Source organism: Patagioenas fasciata, chromosome 1, assembly GCF_037038585.1.
Source record: "Patagioenas fasciata isolate bPatFas1 chromosome 1, bPatFas1.hap1, whole genome shotgun sequence".
In the NCBI taxonomy this organism is placed as follows: Eukaryota; Metazoa; Chordata; class Aves; order Columbiformes; family Columbidae; genus Patagioenas; species Patagioenas fasciata.
Window position 1 is genome coordinate 169688850 of NC_092520.1, and position 19696 is coordinate 169708545.

Consider the following 19696-nt stretch of genomic DNA (forward strand, 5'->3'; position numbering starts at 1 on the left):
GCCACCCTTATGGTGGAGCGGGCAGATGCTCCGCTCTGCCCAGTTCTGCCCAGCTCTGCCAGCCTGCTCCCTACAGTGACAGATCCGTGGAGCTCAGCAGGCCTTTGTCCATGGTTGACTTCTCAATTCCGCCATAGGCTTGGCTCTACAATTGGAACTTAATTACTGCTGGACTTCTCATTTCTTGTTAGTGGAACATGAACTTTTGCGTAAGCCTCACGGTCAGGTCTTTTGGGCTGTCTAGCAACAGTGGGACAGGGTGAAGCTTTGCTGCGCGCTCAGCGCTTCCTCAGCAGCCCCGTCTGTGGCCACCCCCGCCATATTCTCCTCCAGAACCGCGTCCGACGCAGACGGACGCATCCTTCAACAGTCTGCACACGGCAGCGAATTGGGCTCCTGAACCGCAGCTGTGCAAACGGCACATTCGCAAACGCATTTCCCGGCCGCCCGGCCCCGCGGGAGCCCCAGCCCCAGAGACGGAGCCGCAGCCCGCTCGCCCCACCCGCTGTGACGCCCCGAGCTGCCGCTCTTACGCCGCCCCCTGCAGGCGCCGGCAGTGCGTGTGTGGCTCGGAGCGTCGGGAGCTGCGACCCAGCTCGGGACTCGCCTCTTCTCGGCCCTTCTCGCCTTCTCAACGCCCTCTACCCTAGCTCGGCCGGGGCTCGGTTCTGGGCTGCTCTCGCCCTCTCCGTGCTCTCTATCCTTGACCGCCAGGGGCTCGGTTCTGGGCTTCTCTTGCCCTCTCCGCGCCCACTCCCCTTGCTCTCCGGGACTTGGCAAAGTCCGCCAGGCGCCTCCTGCAGCTGCTCACCCCGGAACGGGCTGTGCCCAGTTGCCGCGAAGCATGCAGAGCTTCATGGCACTGCTCAGGAGGGTGCGGGAGCGGCCGCCGTCCGACAGCGCTTCCGCGCCCAGCACCGCCGGGACCTCGGAGCTCCGGGAGAAGGGCCGGGGCGGGCTGCACAGCGCGGCCGCCCGTGGAGACCTGGCTGCAGCAGCGCTGGTGGCAGAAGAAATCCTACATCCACTCACGGGATGCCAACAAGCAGTAAGAGGCGGGCAGTGCCCATAGCGAAGATACGCATGCTCTGGCTGGAAGAGCCAGTAAGGGCCAACACCATCGCAAAACCCTAGGGACAGGCCGGCTCCACAGCGCCGCCCTTACCGGAGGCCCGCCCCAGCTGGGACAGGAGCCAGCGGATGCGCCACTCTGCCCTGCTCTGCCAGCCTGCTCCCCGTAGTGACCCTTCTGTGGAGCTCCGCGGGCCTTCGTGCAAGCAGAGGCGGCTCCTTTCCTCTTGCCTGGCTGTTGTCGAGCTTCCTTGAGCAGGACATGGAGTTGCAGAATGACAGGGCACAGCTGGAGGCAGGAGGGAGGCAGAGTCCGTTTGTGCAGGTTCATTGTCACAGCTGAGGAGATACCTCCTGGCTCAAACAGATCTGCTAAGGATGGTGCCTAGCCAGCCCCAGGCTTTGAGCGGGCAACTGCTGCCACCAGCTTTGGCACGAGAAAGCTTGCTTTCGGCTTCTTTTTTGGTGGTTGAGCCTTGTGGTCCTAGGCAGGTGCACCACAGCCTGAAACGATGTCTTCAGCTGTCTTGTCCATGTTAACTGGACATTTAGTGCATTCTTGTCAGTGCTTCAGCTGCACTTGGCTGAAGACACCATCTGCTGCAACACTCAGCCACATCATTGGCATTTAAAATGTCATTTAGGCTGGAAAGCAACTGAGCTTGGGTACTGAGGCAGATATCAGCAAAGATCAGCTTCCCTAAGTGACTGAGGTTGCTGACAAAAGGACTGAACTGCAGAAGCATATATAGAGAGCCCTGCAGAAGACTTCTGATTCTTCTGCATAGTCTTTATTTCCTGTACATGCCTTATGCAATCTACCTTGGAGAAGCAGTGTTTCAAGAGATGTCAGTGACATTCTGCATTTAAATTCTGGCATTTGTGGTTTCTGCTGATTGATTAAAGCAGGATGACTGGGTTTCTGTCCTCTCCAAAAACAGGGCCGATGATATTTCCCAAACAATGTTACTGAGTCCTAGGCTTGCTTCAGCCCAGCCAGGGCAGGACGACAAGCCCATTTTCCTGCCTTTCTGTGCAGTATTGCTGCACAGAAAGCTGCTCAAAATTGCCTCCTCCCTCAGTATTTCTGTTCCAACTGACAACAAAAGGACAAACCAGCTCTAAGGCCTCTCTCTTCAGCACAGGGCCTGCAGAAGAGTCACCGCATTCCTGTCTGTCCCCTGAACAGAGAATCTCATTCCCAGCTGTACCTCCTGAAGTGTTTAGGCTGCAATCTAAAAAATTCACAGGACAAAGAGGAATGAAATAAGTAAAAAACACATTAAAAAGAAGGAGAGGCTGAAACTAATAAGAAGTAATTGCTATACCCAGGTTTGTGCCCATAGGGTATGTATAGATGAGCTTTAGTAATTAAGCTCTTCAACAGTGCTAGGGGAAACTTTGTTCTTAACGTCAAATAATCTATCAAGATGAAAAGGTTGAAAGAGTCCTTTCCATGTACACTGCTCAGTATGGCTCAAATTGCATTTCGGCTGTGCTTGGTGCTTTTGTTGACTTTAAAGTAAATTAAACATTATCATTTTTTAATTAGATAGTAGGTAGTAGCACTTCCGAACCTAATTTAAAACTAGAACTGGTTTAAAGCAATTAAAGCTAACCCCCCACCTTTAAATAATGAATTATTATGGAATTTGATTTAATAAGGAAGCAACTGGGGGTTAAATGATGCAGCCAGGAGGGGATGAGAAGGAAAAAATGCCAGCATAGAGCCAGCAGTGCAGCCACTGCTGTGGCTATTAGGGAGCAAAGCAGATTTTTTCTTCTCGACAGGCAATTGCAAGCATAGACTACATTAAAATCCCTTCCTAGTTGCCTTGAACAACAATTTTTATAAGTCTATATTGTGTGTAATTGTCAAGGTTGTGGCAGTGGGGGGCTGCAGGGGCCTCTGTGAGGAGCTATTATGGACTGACCACAAGCCCCATTGCCCAACATGGCGGCTGCTGCTGCCAGTGGGAGCTGGAGGGGATAGGAATGAAGGTGGCAAGTTGAGCCTGGGAAGAAGGGTTGGGGGGGAAAGTGGTGGTTTACATTTCTTTGCCTTTGTTTCTCGCTATGCAAATCTATTTTAATTGGCAATAAATTAAAGTCAAGTCTCTTTTGTCCAAGATGGTGACTGGCAAGCAGCCTCCCAATTTGTATCTCAACACATGAGCTTTCTATTTTCTGTCCCATCCAGCTGAAGTAGTGAAATGAGTGAGGAGCTGCATGGACATCCCACCACTGTCGGTTATCTACAGACTAGGCCATCAGATATAGGAAGCCTTGGGGAGAAGGCACCTCTGCTAAAAAAATATAAGCAGGCTGGAGTTAAGAATCAACCAACTGTAAGACACAGAAAAAAAGCCACAGCCCCAACCAACTCTCTTTCAAATGTGAACTTGCAAACTTCACATTTCTGGGACTAGGTTCTGGTACATTTTACTTCTCTATCTCTGTATGGGAATATAGTGCAAGATTGGCGAGGAGGTTAGTTAAATGTAAATACACTCATGTGACTTGCACCTGTCTCTACAAAAAGCACATACATCACACTAATTGTTTTACTGACCTTGTGTGCTTGAGGAGTAGAACGTCTGTGTTAGATAACATAGGCCTATGAGAAACTCTGGGCACCTTATCACTATGTCTGAGATTCCTGCTTTGTTGTGAGAGAGAGGGGGAGGCTGGGCCTGCCTGAAGCCTTGAAATACAGGCGAGCTCAGCAGGCCCAGCGATCTTCCAGCAGGGCTGAACTGACCAGCACCTGCGTCCCCGCTGGTGTCACCTCTGCCTGGGAGCTCAGGTGTGGCTTCGGAGATCCCCCAGTAGAGAGGTAACTAAAATAAAACTTGCTCTTTGCAATGCATTCGTGGCCTCTGGCTATTCCTGCAAGTGCCTGCATATGTGTACACAGCCTCCAAAAAAAGTGTGCATTTTCAAACTTCCAAAGCCCTTTCAAGTCTTGTCACAACAGGGCAAACAGCCCATCTCAAACCTTTGTGAGAACATCTTCCTAATGAATCTCAGTAACAGAAGTAACAAAAAATATTTTTGTGACAAGGGCCTTCTGCTTATGGTCAAGTTCCCTTAGGGGCTGAGGTGTCATTTGATTTTTGTAGCTTTGCAAGTTTTATATTACGTATCATATCATCTTGTAATACAGCAATGCATGCATATTCATGCACAAAGAATTTATGAATAAAAACTATAATCTCCTATTTGCCTTATTATTCTAACTAGTCTTATAAATATTTAAAGAGATGGCTTTCTAAAAATAGTACATGAATAGTACATTATTTGCCATGCAGAGACTACAAGAGGATAATGTTAAAGAGAAGAAGCCTGTCTTTCAAATTTGTATTCTGTTGAACGGCACAAATGTGAGAAGTGACTGTCACAGGACTGGTTATCATACTAAAAGAGTCTGAGAGCTGCTTATGGGAAGACAAGAGCCACTGACAATATGACAAAAAGCCCAATGTCTTGATGAGATTAAGACTTGTAATGTATTCTGTCTTCTACCTCTTCCCAATGTTTTCTCACTTGTTTTCCCTCCAATTCAATAAACTAAACGACAGCTGTTACAGGAGGCTTTTATTTTGAACAAAAGCCAAAGCTGAGGCAGATCACATTTTTTGTTGTACTTATTTGCTAGCTGTTGTAGGTGGGATCCACTCTTGTATCTTCTTGCGAGTAGTAGAGTAAGGTACGTACTGTCCAGGAGTGCCACTCAGATTGAACTTATGGTTCTCCCAGATAAATTTACGAGCAACTGGTGGATGAGTAGTTGGAGGGTCATCTGTCATTGCGTGAAGCCAGCGGTGCCTTAAGAGGAAAAAGACACGTTGTTATCAAGAGCATTACATGATCTGTAACAAGCCTTCCTCCCAACTCCCAAGAATTCTCCTCTGAAAAGACACTAGTATTTGCTCTGAGAGGAGAGAAAAAGAATTTTAATCTTGTATGACTCTGAATGAGACTAATGATTTAAAGTAATTACACAACCATAATTGATAAATAACAGTTCTGCTTCCAAGCATCTGAAAGCACACCTGAGTCTGAATCTCCTGTTCCTTTGTACACTTCGTATTTGGGCAGAGAGTATTTAATGGTTTTGTATGGCCTTCATCAGCCAGCCAGGTCAAGGTAGGCACTACAAATGACAAAACCACAAAGTTTTGTTTTGCTGTCTCTGCTTTTTTTTGTTGGGTATTGTGTTGGGTTTGTTTTGTTTCATTTTAATTAGCAGAGGATTACGCTGCACAATAATATCAATATGATCTCCAAAGCATTAATGAGGCTGCCACTTGGGATATGGATTAATGATGCAGGTTCACCTACAACAATCACGTAAATGTTTACTGACTACACACTAAAATGATTAATACCAATCAGTAATGGGGTAATTACCAAGCGATTATCTTTTACCTATGAACTAAATGTCAATTCTCCCCTGTGTAAACAACATTAATGATCAAGCAAAGTATTTTCCGTAACAATTTACTGAAACACTACAGCAGGGATTAATGGAATTTATTTCATCCCATTTCTATTTCAGTGCCCAAAGCAACTTTCAAACCTGAATAACATGTTAATTATCTGCCAGTTTACATGTACTTCACACTGTCTGCACAGTTATGACAGAAGTGAGGTTATGACTGTTTTTTGCAAACTTTTTTTTTTTTTTCTGAGGTAGAATTAAAGAAGCTTCTGCTAATCAGCTTTTGCCAAAGACTTGACCTAAAAATAAGGAGTCTTCTATTCAAGTTGTTATTAGAAAGCCTAAAAATTCCCCCTTCAGCAACAAATTGGGCACTTAACTGATACAGCAAAACAAAACCACAATAAATGTAGTGAGAAACAGATGGACAAGTATATTCTAAATCTGAAGAGCTCTACAGAAGGTTGATTATCTTTTCAAATAGATGCTAGACATTTATTTCAGAAGAAAAAAAGACCTCACAACTTTGGATATAACTTCAGTACAAAATCTCACTTTAAAAAAAAATGTCAGCCATATGTTCATTTTCTGTAAGTAAAAACCACACAAAAATCCACAAACAAAAAGCACACATTGTAGGACTAAGGACCACCAGGAAACTGGCTTCAATACCAAACTGGACAGAACCATAAGATCCTTTAAAAGTAAGAAGTAAAAGCTTGTTTAGAGGTAAAGAATGGTCTCCTGTGGGAAAAAGCACCCACTTAGTGAGTTTGAAAGTTATACACACATTCAGATGAAGTGACCCAATGCAGCATGTGATGGGAGGGAGATTCCTCTTGTCTTCCCTCTGCTCTCCTGTGTAAATCTGCTGTCATTTGAAGTATGCTTTTCCCACTATTTCTGTTAAAAAGAGATTACTTGGGGTAATGATTTTTGTCTGGAAGAAGGTGGCCCCATAACACTACTAATTAGCTTGTGCTCTGAGGATACAGAATCAGGCCTTGCTCGTTTTTAAACCTGGTATTACCAGCCTCCAAAAAGCCCTGACCACATTACACAGAGCTCTGGCCTTACGTGAACTCCCTCTCCTCACTCATGTCCATCAGAAAAATTCTGTGTACCATGAGTGGGCTTCACGCTACCTGAGATAACACGTGTCCTGTGACACCCAGCCTCTGAGTTGGCAGAAACGCTGTAAAACAGCCAGTTTGACAGAGGTGGGATCATGTGCTCATACCTAACAAGCCAGCTCTCCATTGCTAACACAAAGAAACACACAGTTTGTGGCATGGGAAGATGGGGAAGAGAACAGCCCATGTACCCACACACATTCTGTCAATGCTGACTTAAGGACCGCATTTCAAAATGCTTCGTAGTATCACTCCAGAGGAGCGTCAGCTTTTCAAACCTGCTTATCATACATACAGAGGCAACCTGAACTCACACATCTTCACCTAGAGACGCTTCTGGTAATAGTGGGTTAGGGGTCCTGCAGACAAAACCCAATTTGTGCACCTGTCACCACACCTCACCATCCTCACGCTCCCCCCAGAGTCATGCATGTCAGCAGGACAAATTAAAAAATGTTTTCTCAGACAGAAATGTAGTTACAAAAGACCTGAAAGACACGCTGGAGCAAGTGGAGCACAATGACTCTATTAAAGCGCAGTCAAAATCAACTCAATTTCAAGCTTGCATGATGTCTGGTACCTCTTTTGTTACAAGCGTAGTTCCATCATACACTCCTTAAAATGTCAGAAAAACTATCAAAATATTGACTTATTTACTCATTTAACTCAGAAGACAAAACCAGAACAGTTTCATTCTGTCATTTAAAATATTGTTTTGCAGCTTTTCTAATATTATATCCACAAAGTATTTTAAAATACATTATTTTGGAGTAATTGATATATTTGCTTTTGGGATTTTCTGAAGTTCTGTAACATCAATAAGAAATCAGGTTCAAATTTAAACAGATCAGCAAAACCAATCCTTAAATTCTATTTTCTCACCAAAGGTAGAAAACAATTGCTCACCTACAAGACATGTCAGTACAGTCACAGGTACTGAAATACCTGAAGAGATTTCAAAAGTCTGTTTGGAACTCTATCCACTTATACATAAAAGTTTCAGTGTTTAAGCCTGGTCACAACAGAATCCCCTTAGAAGCCCAAAATGTGACTTATAAAACTATTTTGATTTGCAAAGAGCCTGTTCTCTCAAACAAAAGTTCCTGCTTTCCACTTAAAAGATATAAAAACTGAAAACTGTATTTTGGGAAGACCTTCCCCTTAAGAATCTCCCTTAAAGAGTTCTTTGAAGCCCTGATGTCTCAGACTCTAATCCCAGATGCTCAAGAAAAAGCTTTTCATGCACTAGACTGAACCACATTCATATTGGCACATGTCCAGATTTCTATACAAACTCTGCATGTCCATGCAGGGAAAAACAGGATTCAAAAGCAATTAGTGACCTAAAACCTAAAAAGCAGTAGAGAACTTATGCAGAGGAAAGAAGACAGGAGAACAGCAGAAGCTCTGAAGAGGCCAAGCAGCCTGAGGCCAGCAAAGCCTCTGGACTTCTCCTTGGGTACCCAGAAGAAAGACATCTCAAAGCACCCTCAAATGCTCTCAAGACTATGTATAATTTTCTCCCAAGTCTTTGACAAATATTTAAAAGCAAGCAGATTTCAAAGTGAAGATGCAAAGGACCGGAGCCAATTATATGATGTACAAGCTGTCAAACAAACGGATGCTACACAAACTCTGTAGCTACTACCATATGTGCATCTGCAAAGGGGTTCAGGCACCGTCTACGTAAGTGCAGGACGTTTGCCAACTTGTTGGCATCCAGTTTTTTAACAAGTTAATCATGTTGCAATAAGACAAACAAGAAGTGAAGATGTGTGTTATGGTCAAAGTGCAAAAAGTATTTCAGTGTTTCCCCAAGTACTTCAGTGAATGAGAAATTAGGGGTTTAACTTTGACTAGCATAAGAAGCAGCCTTTTAATTTGTTATTTTAAAGATAGTCTTCACTTATTATTCCAGGTCTATGCATAGGAAAAAAAAAAAGGAACAAGAAACATGTTTTTGTTTGTGTAAGCAAGGGAGATAATTTTGATTTCTCATTAAAGCTACAATAAGATATCACTGCACAGCAATAAGACAGCATCCTATTTACCTAAAAACACCACACCAGCATTGCGTTTAATTATATACCACACAAATTTATTGTGAAGCTACTGACAGGATGCAAATTTTACCCCACCCTTCCTTTTCTGTTCAATCTTTTTGTTCTGTTTTCCTTAGAGGCAGACTTGAAAAGCAGCACTTTTACAAGAGAACCACACATTTCTTTACATTTCTTAGTAGGCTGGCACTTTAAGTCTGAGATGCTACCTTCCTCCCTCCTTCAGCTGTCAGATCAACTAACAATGAAGACGTATGTTATTCAACTGAATTTGAAATATTTCATTGTATTACGTTAGCACTTCTTTAGTTCCTTCCAAAGATGTCAGATTTGCACCATAAGGAAATAAACAGCACAGGACATAACATAGTGAAAGAACAAATTATTTTTAACTAGTTTGTATACATAAACTAGTCATTGATTTGTTTTTGGCCAAAACACAAACCAAATTACTCTAAACTAGATAAATGGTAAAGGGACAGTGTGTGGGTAGCCACAAAAGGCTTTGAATGCGATGCAAGAAAAGCACACTCGGCATCCAGGATGTCAGGCCTTGACTTGCACAGACTTTATATACTCTCAAAAGGAACCCTTATTCCGCAGCATAACCCTTTTCAAAGTGGAAAATTGGGTTCTAAGTTGCCTCCCCTCAGCGGGCTCAAACTGAACCTCCCAGAATCCTCCAAATGCAAATCTGTGCTCTTCTAAATTTCAGCTACAAGCACACCCTGATCGCTGAATAGCAAATAAGCAGACAAATAGGGAACTTTTGTATGAGATGTGAACATAACCTGCAAATCAAGACTGGTATAGAAAATACTGGGGGGAAAAAAGGCTACTCTCTCTGCTAATCCCAAACAGATTAAGACCAGTAAAATACTCAGCCCTCTCCCCTCCTCTTGTTTCAGTGGAAATAACCAACAAACCCTTAATTGTAAGGGCCAAGTAATCCAGAAATAAAAGTCTGGAAGTGATTTAGAGTCTCTGCATGTGCTTTAGACCCACAGAAGTATCAGTTACATCCATGTCACTCCCAGCAGACATCTCCTGAAGTTGTTATGCAGTTGTTGTAATACTGTCTTCATCTTCCCAAACCAAGTTATGCCAGGGAGGATGAGAGGAATTTTTTAGTGGTAAGGATAGTAATGTCCAACCTGCATCACCTCCTCAGTAATTTAAACCTACTGCTTCCTGTTCTACCCATCTCTCTGTGGCAGACAGACCATGCCTCTGCCTCCTGCAAGACATTAAATGCTTCAAGATTCTATCTATGGTCATTTCCTCTCCTTTTTAAGCAGCCCCAATTCTTTCCAACTGTCCTCAGAGGTCTGATTGTTCTTGCTGCTCTTCCCTAGGCTTCTTCCACTGGTCTATGTGTGTGTTTTTTTTAAGAGCGTGGTACCACAGTTGAGCATTATACCCTACATAAGCCTTCCTGGTAACAGCAGAAAGGAAAAGTCACTTTGCATGAGTGCAGGCAGTAATTCTTCCTACTTCTCTGGATGGCACACTTCTTTCTCAGCAGCACAATAACATGGACTCACCCAACCTGCCGTCCCCATAACACCTACATCATCCTGCAGCACTGCCTGTTGCTCTCCTCCTGCACACCATAAAGTAAGAGGCTGTTGGTACTAGAAGAGCAAGGTCCTGCCCTCCATCTCTACATCCAGCCATATGATTTCACTCCTTTTCCTCTTGTGTTTGCAAAGTGAGAAAACGCAACTTGCCATGTTGTTAAACCTTTGAGTGCACATAATCTGGAGCTGGTAGTAACATTCATTTAAAAAAGCAGAACTGAGCTCTGATTCATCTATCTATATTTTACACCCTTAATATTTAACTTCTCTGTGCACCCTTTGATTAAGGAGGGTAAAAATAAATAAATAAATGAATGAATGAATAAATAAATAGCTAATACTGCTTTAAGCACACTTCCTTACTATCAAACCTGCCCAGAACACTTCACCTAGGCCTCAGCTTGCTTGTGATCCAAATCTGCTTCTGCTGGGGCGCGTAGATGGAGAGAACTATAAACCCTATAGCCCTTGCCCTAGGAAGAGAGCAGACTCCTTTATTATCAAGAAGTACACATTCAAGATAGCCCTTTTTTACTATGAAAACTCTTTGCCTGTGAAAATACTTTTGGTTCCCTGACTAGAACTTACAAGCTGCTCAGGGATTTCAACAGAGTCACATGTTCCTCTTAAGATTAACATTTTCTTCCCTGAAACCTTTCAAAAACTTCTCTGCAGAACCAAAAGCATAAAACATTAAACCTGGAAATAATTTACCTGTACCATCTTCTTGCCTCGTTTTTGATTTTTTTTGAGCAAAGAGAAGGCAGTTTTGGTTGTAACAAGTACATTTGTACATATGTTGTGACCACGCATGAATATGAGCATGTGCGTGAAGCAGCGTACACCAGAGGTATAAAACAGCATCACTTGGTGCTCCTGGAGATGATTTACTAACTGTAGCATTTTTAGGTTGGGAGATAAATGAATGAGGAATACTGAGCCTGCTAACATAACAGTAAAATGGAAACGAGCTCAATACACAGCCCACCAATTAGAGCAACTGTGTAACGGCGACTTGTATGAAAGCACTAAACAGAGTGCAAACAGGCATCGGTATAAACAGATTTAACTTTTATTGTTCAGATGTTCACAGAGGACACTCAGTCCTGTGTTCAAAAATGTAAGCACTAAGTCTCTGCAAGCAACATGCCCTGAACAGTAAGAAACAAGTCTTTTGGCTTTCATAACTGCCTAACAGTAAAAGATGTCTTCATATAGGAAAAAAATGCGCCCAGTATCTTGTATACCATTACAAGAAGAATACTAATAATTCCCAAGGCAAAAGTATTGAGGGAATTTAAAAAAAAAAAAAAATCTAACTTGTCTCCAAAGTAGATACTAACATCAGATTTTGAAGACAAGAAAAGAAAACCCGGAGTAACCATGACATTAAATAACGCAACTAAATCAGAATAAACCACAAGCCTACATAATCTGATATGGCAATATTTTGAAAAAGCAACAGACTGAATTCCCTGTATAGCAGACATATGTCAAAACAACTCTTTTGATTTCCTTCAGACTGCGATTTCAGTGCATCCATTGTCAAAAGACCTTACACCACTTATTTCAGAATACTGAAAATATCCAGTTGTTCCTAAAGATGGTACATATTTTATTACATATGAGATGTTTTTCCTTGCTGCTTTTTCCTTTTCTCCAGTATCTGACAGAAGGTAAAGGGTATATAAATAAATTTGCATCTTATTTTTTTCCAGAGAGTTGTTTTCAGAACTTTTCAATATATCAAAATGCTTTTTTCCATTCATCACACATGAAATGCAAGGTCCACCTGACTGTATTTCAACAATCATATTCCACAATCCCGAAGGCACAGAACTGGCCACAAAATTACACTTCAAGATGTAGTGTATTCAACAACCAGAAACACAGAGAAAAAGAACCTCTATTACAACTTATACTGAAAAAATAAGTGTTTTTCCTGCACATCTGCTAGTGCTCTCTATACTTCCCAAGAAAATAGTGTAACTACATGTACAATAGGATCTCTATAAGAGCACTACTAAACCATTATAAACTAGTTAGCATTACTATTAAAAAAAAAAAAAAAAAAAAAAAAAGAAGGAAAAATCTGAAATCCAGGCTAGTCCTGGTCTTAAACCTTGGTTTTGTTACAAGTGCCATCTTTAGGCATGACAGTTGCAAAATATTTTCTGAAAGCAACACCAGCATAAAGGATGTACTAAAAGCTCCTTCCACCTGCAGAGGGTAAAACAAAATACCCACAAAATGCTCTACTGATCGGAATTAACTACCCAGAGTCAAAAATCAGTGTTTAGAAGAAGTGTCCAGATCACAACCCAGCTGTTACAGTGGTACTTTATCTACTTCCCCGTTGATGCAATTCAAATGTCCATCTGTTGAAGGGCAGGCTAGTGCTTTAAGAAATAAACATTTTTTTATAACTGACAGGACAGATACAGGACCAAATTAATCTCTGTTAATATAAGTAATTTCACGCAATCTAATTTATTTCCAATGAACTTCTGGGTCCAAAACCACCCATTCGTTTTCTATATAGGTGCACAACCCCAGTGTTACATCGACAGCAACTTGTACAATATATTGTCTCAATTCAGAAGTTTATGCCATGTTAAAAATTCAAGATATTACACCATCAGATAAAAAACCCCAGTGTCTCAAAAGACAGCATTTATTCCCAGTCAAAATACTCCTATTTTTAAAGATCTATCTAAGCAGTATAGAATTACAGGTCAGTGATTTAGATGTGTCACAAAGATCAGATTCCTACATAAGAATAAACATCTAAGTTTGCCATGGTACACAAATATTTATCAGCAACTGAAAAAAAAAACAAACAACAAAATGAAAACCAACAAATGAAAAACCTGAACAGTCCTGCACAACTAAGTTTCCTGACTAAAATACCTCAGAACACAGGACTGTCCACCCTTTCATGCTCCATTGCACTGAGCAGTCTTGACAATACTGAAACATTTTTCTTCTAGGGCAATTTTTTCCCCGCTGACTAGAAAACAAGTTTTTCTACCTCACTAATTTATGTGATCTAAACAAGCTGCTTAATCCTAGAAATATGACATTGATGCTCGGGAAGAAATTCTTTATTGAGGTTTGTAAGGATACAATAAACACCACAAACACAAGCAAAGAATACCAACAAAAAACATGCCTAAAAATCAATAAAATCTTGAAAACCAGCATGGCCTACTAGTGAAAAGATAAAAACCAGAACCAAACAACAGCTATTACATGGATAACAAGGAAAAGCCCCATACTGGCAGGAACATGCTAGTTTTGGAGATTGTAACATTACTTCTGTAAAACAATGCCATCAAGCTCTTACTGGAGAAGACAGAAAAAAATATGGATGGCATTAAACATATTTTTATGGTTGGGAGAATCTGAAACAAAATTGACTACTTAGACAGTCTACCCCTGTATGTCGCAAATGTTCTAATGAGAGCGACAATCTGGGAGTTTAGATAACCACTCAGCCTTAGCACAGAGTATCTATCACATGAAGAATAAAGACCAATGTTTACCAATGTTCAGTACAACCAAGTGCCTCCTATTTCATGGCTGTGAATTAAAGAATGTTCTATCATTGCTTTACATTCTTTAGGTTCTTGTCTAGAACAGATAATAAAAATACTTTTTCTACCTCTGGCTGCTCAACACTATTGTAGACCTTGCCAAACCATTAAGATGAGATCACAGCTAATAAGGAAAATTCAAAAACTGGCTTGACCTGCTCAATATGGCTGGCAAAATGCTTTTCTTATTCCAAGAAGCAGTGAGTGCAACTGCCAGGATAGGGAGCAATATAACATTATGAAGGCAGTTCAAATTCAAAAGTAACTAGCCTGAAATCTTCCAGCCATACATAAGATAGCCGTATCCAATAAAACTTCATTATCATAAAATTTTTATGTTTTCTTTAATCTTCTGCTTTGTAACAGAAGAAAATATAAAGGAAATTACACAACTGGTATCTGTCCACATTATTAAGTTAAATGGTTTACCATTCAGGGGGCACCATACTTCCATCAACTTCCCAGTATGTATTTTTGCCATTCATCTCATCAGTATAGATGACCCATCTGTGTCGACCTTAAATAAACAAACAGAAATATTGTATTAGCTCAAAAAAAATCATATAAAGGAGAGAATTCATGGAAACACAACGAAAAGCATCTTGACAAAGTATTTACCATTATCCGCACTTATTTCAAGTCAGTACAGCTTTATTTTTGTAAGTCTTCTGTATTTCCACTGTTACTGTATTTTCATATGGTTGAATCCAACACTCTCACAAGGAAGCAAATACTAGCTATTGTATAAAGAATGGGAAACAGGAACTTACAAAATTTTCAGGCAGAAAAAGAGGTTTGGGGTTTTTTCACCCCATTAGGAGTCTTTTTCCAAAAGGACATTGCCATTAGTAACCTAAGATTAAACCAAGTTTCAGCCATATAAAACTATCAAGCAACGTTTCCTAGCAGCTGCTTTCCCCAGGTACCCTACAAGTTAACTTACAGTAGGCAGAGCTTGGAAAAAAATCCCCAAACTGACCTCACTTACCACCCTTGCTGGTTTAGGGGCTACCTTTTTAAGTACTCTACGAATGTTATTTAAAATCCAATTACTTAAGGTAAGGGGAAGTTTAAGCTAACCTGTGTTTTCTTGCCCTGAAGTGATCATATAAATAAGAACAGCTATGAGGCAGTTTTAAAGACAGTTCTCTTTCTTCCCTCACCTGTTAAGCTACCAGCTTTTCAGTCAAGGACCAAACTCATCCCATTATCATATATCACAAAAACTCAACCACACTTTCATATCGGCATATCTACATGGAAAGCACCTGACTGGCTTAGATTTATCCCATGATTATTATGTCAGATTGAATATGTTTGCAAATGGACTGAGGGAAGCAGTAGAGAGGCAGAAGGTTTCAGAGCATTTCTATGAGCCCCCTTTCAAAGACTCACACAAGTCAAGTGCGAGGAAGTTGGGCAGGCAACAAGTTCTATGTCACCAGCAGAAACCACGCAATCTATACATGCTCAGACAGTCAGTCAGGAGATGTTCACATTAACACACATACCAAAGAAGTTCCTTGTGTCTTCATAGTACTTGTTTCCATATTTATCAGTTCCTACCAGCGTACCAGTCTTCAAGTCATTGACCCTGTAAATTACAAAGACAACAGTTCCAATTGACATCACCTTAGAATAAAGTTGTGATAGAAGTTTCTTAGGGAATGGTAAAAAATCTGTAATGAAAACTATTAAACACACCTATGTAAAGCTATTAAAAAAACCCAAAACTATTCAAGCTTAATGATTGCAAAAGATAATCACCAATTCCTTCAGCTAACGTCAGCATGCTTTTACTGTGTGCCGCACTGACAGGATAATAAGCATCACACAAAAAGGCTTTGGGGGCCTATTATTTATTTAAAAGCTCTTTATAGGGCAAGATAAAGCAACTCTGCAATATAGCACAGTTTAACATCCACAAAACCTTATATACTGTGGAAGAGAGTCCCAGAGACACAGGTTAATTCACTTAGTTGAAGACATTACCATCCGTCTCAACTGTCTGTTACTACCAATTCATCATGAAACAAGGCAGAAATGCAAGTGGAGGAAAAAATAGGAGGAAGTTTAATGCGGATGAATGCAAGGTTCTGTGTTGAGGAACAAAGTGCATAGACATGACTGAAAACAAAAGCTGTAACTAATTCTGCAGAAAATGCCACTGGGGCTAAAGGGCATTCAAAGTTGAGCACAGGTCAATAGTGACAACCTGTTGCCAAAGATACAGATGTGGGGTTTGAAGTATTAAAGAATTACAGCTGGTCAAGCAGATGAACCATTTCTCTGCTTTACACCGCAGGATTTCAGCAGAAGCACGGCTTTCAGATCTGTGCACCAACAGTTCAAGAAGGACACTGCCAATCTGAGGTGGTTTGGAGTAAACAGCTGTCAGGCCAGCGCAATAGTGCTCAGCAGAAGCGCAGGAGGTGGCTGCAGCAGAGAAGAGAGGCACCACGGCAGACACGGCTGCAACAACAGGACTAATTCTTCTCTGAGGAGACCTCATCACAGTCTACAGCTTCCTCACAAGAGGAGGAGGAGGGGCAGGCGCTGATCTCTTCTCTCTGGTAACCAATGCCAGAATGCGAGGGAATGTCAGGAAGATGTGCCAGGGGAGGTTTAGGTTGGACATTAGGAAAAGGTTCTTCACCCAGAGGGTGGTGGAGCACTGCAACAGGCTCCCCAGGGAGGTGTCATGGCCCCAAGCCTGACAGTGTTCAAGAAGAGACTGAACAACACCCCCAGACACATGGTGTGAACTGTGGGGTTGTCCTGTGCAGGGACAGGAGTTGGACTCGATGATCCCCGTAGGTCCCTTCCAACTCAGGACAGTCTAAGATTCTCGACCTCTGAGGCTGAAGTCGGACACCAGGAAACCCTGCCCGGGCTATAATGACAGCTCAGCATCGAGCAACCTACTGAGATGCCTAAAGAAAAGAGAACACTGGTGGAGCCATACCGGGGCCCGCTCTGAGTACAGCACCGGCTGCCGACCGGGAGTGAGGGCTGCAGCCGCCAGGTCGCCGCCCCCGGGGGAACGCACGGCTGGTTCCAGGGCGCTGCACGCCGCCACCAGCCGCCTCGGTCCGGTCTGGCCCGGCACCGCGCACCGCCCGACCCTTCCCCAGAGCCCCCGACCGCCCCGGCGCGGCGGGGCCCGACGCCGGCGATGGACGCCCCGTCATCACCTCACCCCACCCCCCGCCGCCCTCGCTTGGTGCGGGGCAGGCCAGCCGCGACCTGCCAAGGTGACCCCGCGGGGCAGCGAGGCGGGAGCGCGGAGCCCCCCCGCCGCCTGTCCTTGGCGCGCCGGGCGCCCCATTACCTCAGCAGCTGCCACAGGGCGCCGCGGACGCCGCCATGGCCGCCGAGGTGCTTCAGCGCCCGCTTCACCAGCTGCACGTACTCCGCCATCTTGGGGCGGAGCCGCCCCTCACCGCCGCCCGCCCCTTCCCGGGGCAGCACCGCCTCGTCCGACCGGCAAGGTCGAGGTGTTGAGGCAGCGCACGCCGTTTGGTTGGGGCTTGCCAAGTTTCTCAGGGGCACCGGAGAGGCTTTTGGTAAAACACCCGAGGTTGCAAAATCGTTAATCACAGAATGTTAGGGATTGGAAGGGACCTCAAAAGATCATCCAGTCCAATCCCCCTGCTGGAGCAGGAACACCTAGGTGAGGTTACACAGGAAGGCGTGCAGGCGGGTTTTGAATGTCTCCAGAGGAGACTCCACAACCTCCCTGGGCAGCCTGTTCCAGTGCTCTGGCACCCTCACTAAGAAGAAGTTTCTTCTCAAATTTAAGTGGAACCTCTTGTGTTCCAGTTTGAACCCATTACCCCTTGTCTTACCATTGGTTGTCACCGAGAAGAGCCTGACTCCATCCTTGTGACACTCACCCTTTATATGTCTGTAAACATTAATGAGGTCACCCCTCAGTCTCCTCCAACCTAAAGAGACCCAGCTCCCTCAGCCTTTCCTCATAAGGAAGATGCTCCTCTCCCTTCATCATCTTTGTTGCCCTGCGCTGGACTCTCTCCAGCAGTTCCCTGTCCTTGAACTGAGGGGCCCAGAACTGGACACAATATTCCAGATGTGGTCTCACCAGGGCAGAGTGGAAGGGGAGGAGAACCTCTCTCGACCTACTAACCACCCCTCTTCTAATACATTCCAGGATGCCATTGGCCTTCCTGGCCACAAGGGCACAGTGCTGGCTCATGGTCATCCTGCTGTCCACCAGGACCTCCAGGTCCCTTTCCCCTACACTGCTTAATAAAGTATGCTTTGTTGAGAGATCCTGCCAGGGCCTATTATATTGGCAAGGTAATAGTTTCCTACAGTTCGGCCTCACAGGCAGCTCATCAGCCACCTCCTCTGTGAGCTGCTTGGATGAGGAATGTGGCTCCATCATCCTTGTTAACCCTCCTGCCAACAGCAGTGGGCTGCACTCAGATGCCCTTGACCACCTCCTCACCAGGCAGCGGGTGCACAACTCCCTCAAAACCTGCTTTCACAAATACTTATGTCCCTGGCTGTTCACAACCTGCTGCTGCAGCAGGATCTCAACATTCGTGTTCCAGGTACAGCCTGACCAGCCGGGGAGGATGATAATTTCCCTGGACTGGCAGACCACACTTCTCCCAGTGCAGCTAGCATGTGTTTTGCTTTGTGGTAACAGAACAACTATGCAGAAAAATACCCACCAGTGAGACCCTTCTTCTGGCTTTTGTTAAAAGTTGCTGAAGGGGATTTTCTGATGAAGACACAAGAGATTCGGGCTTCCAGTCTGCATAGTGTCTAGATCCATAAAAGAGCATTTGCCTACAGCTCACATGTGAAGATCAGCAAGAGACAACTTCAGGATAGGGATGCCCGCTCCTTTTTATGGAAATCTCTCCTGTCTGTCCCTTATTTCACAGAGGTGAACAACGAGAAAAGGATTAAGAAGACAGGCAGTGAGGAGTACAGGATTGCCTAGATCAAGTTAGGAGACAGGGGAGGTGACATCTCACCCCATGCAGACTGTGGGTGATGGTCAGAGAAGAGCTTCAGAGTCTTGCCCCTCTCTGGCTTTTCCCAGCTCTCATGGTCCACTCAGGAATGTGTATCTTTTATTTCATTCATCTCTCCACCCTGCCATCTTTGTCTCGTCCCACTGTCCTGCATCTGCACCAGTAGGAAAAAGTATTTTTGATCACCCTGCTGTGGACATTGGGAGTACTTTGCTGCTCTCGCTGCAGGGCTGATCTGGCAGGTTGCAGAAAAGACTTCACTGACCTTCACAAGGCTAGGACTACACAGGCCAGCCAAAAATAGATCCATGGTACCTTGTCAGAACAGGCAGGACTTATCAGTGCTGCAGGCGGCACTGGCCGATCAGCGGAGCCTGGCTGTCAGCACAGAGAGAAAAGCGTCTGGGTGCTAACATTGTCAGAACTGAGGATTTGGAAAGGGACAAAGCTGGAGCTGAAGTGAAAAATGAAATAGGTGGCATTAAACCTGAAAGGAAAATGAGGTTGGGAAAAAAGGTCTGTCAGCCAATTTTGCAGTTTGGAAATATAAGACTCATTTCAATGTAAAGTCTAGCGGTCTAAGTTTCCCATTCAAAATTTTTTAATTTCAACACAAGTGATTTTGTGTTCAAACACAAAACGCAAGCCCTGCTGATTCAGTGCTCAGTCCTCTAACCACAGCATCTCTTCCATGGTAGCTCTCAGGCATCAGTACACTTGTGGCAGGTTATTTGCATTTTCACAATCAAAACTCTTAGAAAATTCATTAAATATGTAAAATATGCTCAGATAATTGTACATTA

General features: G+C 43.6%; 1 protein-coding gene across 2 annotated transcripts; it reads right to left on the minus strand.

The window, feature by feature from the left end:
• Nucleotides 1-4653: 4653 nt before the first annotated feature.
• Nucleotides 4654-17363, minus strand: NDUFA12 (NADH:ubiquinone oxidoreductase subunit A12). Of its 2 annotated transcripts, none has more exons than XM_065849981.2 (4): nucleotides 17216-17363; nucleotides 15396-15478; nucleotides 14314-14401; nucleotides 4654-4899 (listed from the first exon to the last, which is right to left on the minus strand). In XM_065849981.2, the coding sequence occupies exons 1-4, from the start codon at nucleotides 17302-17304 to the stop codon at nucleotides 4719-4721; spliced, it is 441 nt and encodes a 146-aa protein (XP_065706053.1). In that variant the 5' UTR covers nucleotides 17305-17363; the 3' UTR covers nucleotides 4654-4718. The 2 variants fall into 2 exon arrangements, with proteins under 2 accessions (XP_065706053.1, XP_071656208.1); XM_071800107.1 differs by lacking the exon at nucleotides 17216-17363 and adding an exon at nucleotides 16147-16418.
• Between the last annotated feature and the right edge of the window lie 2333 nt (nucleotides 17364-19696).